The sequence below is a fragment of the Octopus bimaculoides genome, chromosome 1 (assembly GCF_001194135.2).
Source record: "Octopus bimaculoides isolate UCB-OBI-ISO-001 chromosome 1, ASM119413v2, whole genome shotgun sequence".
NCBI classification, from domain to species: domain Eukaryota; kingdom Metazoa; phylum Mollusca; class Cephalopoda; order Octopoda; family Octopodidae; genus Octopus; species Octopus bimaculoides.
The window spans coordinates 10,490,620-10,493,334 of NC_068981.1; the positions used below are offsets into that span (position 1 = coordinate 10,490,620).

Below are 2,715 nucleotides of genomic sequence, written 5' to 3' on the forward strand. Positions count from 1 at the left end.
TATATATATATATATATATATATATGTATATATATATATATAATCATCATTATTTAATATCCATTTTCCATGCTGCATGGGTTAGATGGTTTGACAGGAGCTAGCAAGCTGAAGAGCTGCTTAGGCTCTGTGTCTGTTTTGGCATGGTTTCTATGGCTGGATGCCCTTCCTAATGGCAACCACTTTATAAGATGTACTGGGTGCTTTTATGCAGCACCAGCATGGGTGCTTTTGCATGGCACTGATATGGGTACTTTTTATGTGGCACCAGCACCCACATTCCCACAATATTAAAACTTCTCAGCTGGAGATGGTTGCAGGGGACAAGCCTGTATACAAAGACAACCACGATTTTACTTAACTTGACATGTCTTCTCAAATACAGCAAATTGCCAGGAGTCTTGGTCTCCTGTCATCCCCTCTGTGAGGCCCAACTTCTGAAGATCCTTTCTCACCATTTCATCCCATGTCTTCCTAGATCTATTTCTTCCACATGTTCCCTCTACAGTTGCATCAAAAGATCAGCACTTCTTCATGCAATTGTCTTGATTCTTATGCATCACATGACCATACCAGCACAGTCTTCTCTCTTACATGCTACATCTGACACCTCGTATACCCAGTTCTTCTCTCAAATCACTTACACTCTGTCATAGATGCACACTGACATTACCCATCCAGTGGAGCATGCTGGCTTCATTTCTTTCAAGCCTTCACATAACCTCAGTTGTCATATCCCATGTCTCACTACCATGTAGCACAGCTGTACATACACGAGTATCATAAAATCTGCCTTTCACTCTGAGAGAGGCACTTCATTACTAACAGAGGTAGTAGCTCTGAACTTTATTCAGCCTATTCTTATTCTATCAGTTTCTTTTGCCGAACCGCTAAGTTATGGGCACGTAAATACACCAGCATCAGTTGTCAAGTGATGGCGGGGAAGAAACACATACACACAAATACACACACACAAACACACAATAGTCTTCTTGTCTACCAAATCCACTCACAAGGCTTTGGTTGGACTGAGGCTATAGTAGAAGACACTTGTCCAAGATGCCATGCAGTGGGACTGAACCCAGAACCATGTGGTTGGTAAGCAAGATACTTACCACACAACCACTCCTGCACCTGTGTACATTTAACTTAGTTCTCAGGGGTATTCAGCATGATGCAGAATGTGATGAGGTTGGCCCTTTGAAATACAGGAATGACTCATTTTTGCCAGCCGAGTGGACTGGGGCAGCAGGAAATACAGTCTCCTGCTCACATGAATGTAACTAACCACCCCAAAACATTTTGTCTGACGTTCTTCCGATCCTGCCATCCATCCATCCTCTATTTGGTGCGTTCCCTATTAACTCCATACTAGCTTATTTAATGTCACTTGTAGTTGAGCTAACCTACAGTAACATAGAAGAGCAAATCTAAAGATAAATGGTAGTAGTGGTGGTGGTGGTGGTGGTGGCAGCAGTAGAGACGACAACTTCTGCCACCACCAGCAATGAAAACGATGTTTCTGATGGTAGTAATAATAGTAGTAGCTACTACTCGACATATCTTTTCTTCGTTCCTCCTTCCTTTCCTTTCATCTAACAGATAAAGCAGAAACCTAAATAGATATTAATTTTATATTTTCTCACAGCTCTATATGTCATGACCTATTGCTCTATTTATTTCAGTGGTTGGGGAAAGACTCTAGTATTTCAATGTATCCATTAATACACGAAATTTAACTGTCCCCTTTATCCTCCCCTACACCCGTCTGTCTTTAATTAATTGTCAAGGTCAGTATTTGATGTTTTCTCGTTTTTACACAGCAAAGTTTGTCTCACATGTCTTGACTAAATGTCATCTTTTCGTCTTCTCTTTCAGTTTTTTCCTCATCAATGTTGGCTTTATATACATGTACTACAGCACTTTCCAGCGTGTTGAAGATGAAGAATATGGTGGCTCAGCAGAGATTTTAAAAGAAGGATTGATGACTTCGTTTTCCTCATTTCTAGTTAGTACCCTTTTTTTCAAAAAAAATTTATCCATTGTTTATATGAACATAACTATATATATATATACTTGTATGCTATGATCTACTATTTATGGTGATGGGTCCACATAAAAAGCACTACTGCTGGTGCCACATAGAGAACACTGGTACTGGTGCCACATAAAAAGCACTGGTACTGGTGCCACATAGAGAACACTGGTACTGGTGCCACATAAAAAGCACTGGTACTGGTGCTGGTGCCACATAAAAAGCACTGGTGCTGATGCCACATAAAGAACACTGGTGCTGGTGTTACATAAAAAGCACTGGTGCTGGTGCCACATAAAGAACACTGGTGCTGGTGCCACATAGAGAACACTGGTGTTGGTGCCACCTAAAAAGCACTGATAATGGTGTCACATAAAGAGCACCCAGTACACTCTAAAGTGGTTGGTGTTAGGAAGGGCATCCAGCTGTAGAAACCTTGCTAGAACAGACAATGGAACCTGGTACAACTCTCTGCCTTGCCAACTCTTGTCAAGCCATCCGACTCATGCCAGCATAGAAAGCAAGCATTAGATGATGATGATTTGGCTCTCGAGCCAATGCTACAGAAGAAGGAACTTTCCAGGGGCATCCATTCTGAGCTGGGATAGATGAGAACTGCTTCAGCATTTGCGGATGCTACCACAGTAAAGGTATCAGACTCCAAGGAAGTAAAAGTAGTC

The 2,715-nt window shown here is 41.5% G+C and overlaps 1 protein-coding gene across 1 annotated transcript in view; it reads left to right on the forward strand.

The window, feature by feature from the left end:
* The window catches only part of LOC106873359 (respirasome Complex Assembly Factor 1), a 7,499-nt gene extending 5,395 nt beyond the window's left edge, over nucleotides 1-2,104 (forward strand). Inside the window, exon 3 of the mRNA XM_014920688.2 lies at nucleotides 1,879-2,104. Within this exon, the coding sequence (XP_014776174.1) occupies nucleotides 1,879-2,089 (211 nt within the window). The 3' untranslated portion in view covers nucleotides 2,090-2,104. The remainder of the gene's footprint in view (nucleotides 1-1,878) is intronic.
* Nucleotides 2,105-2,715: the final 611 nt, after the last annotated feature.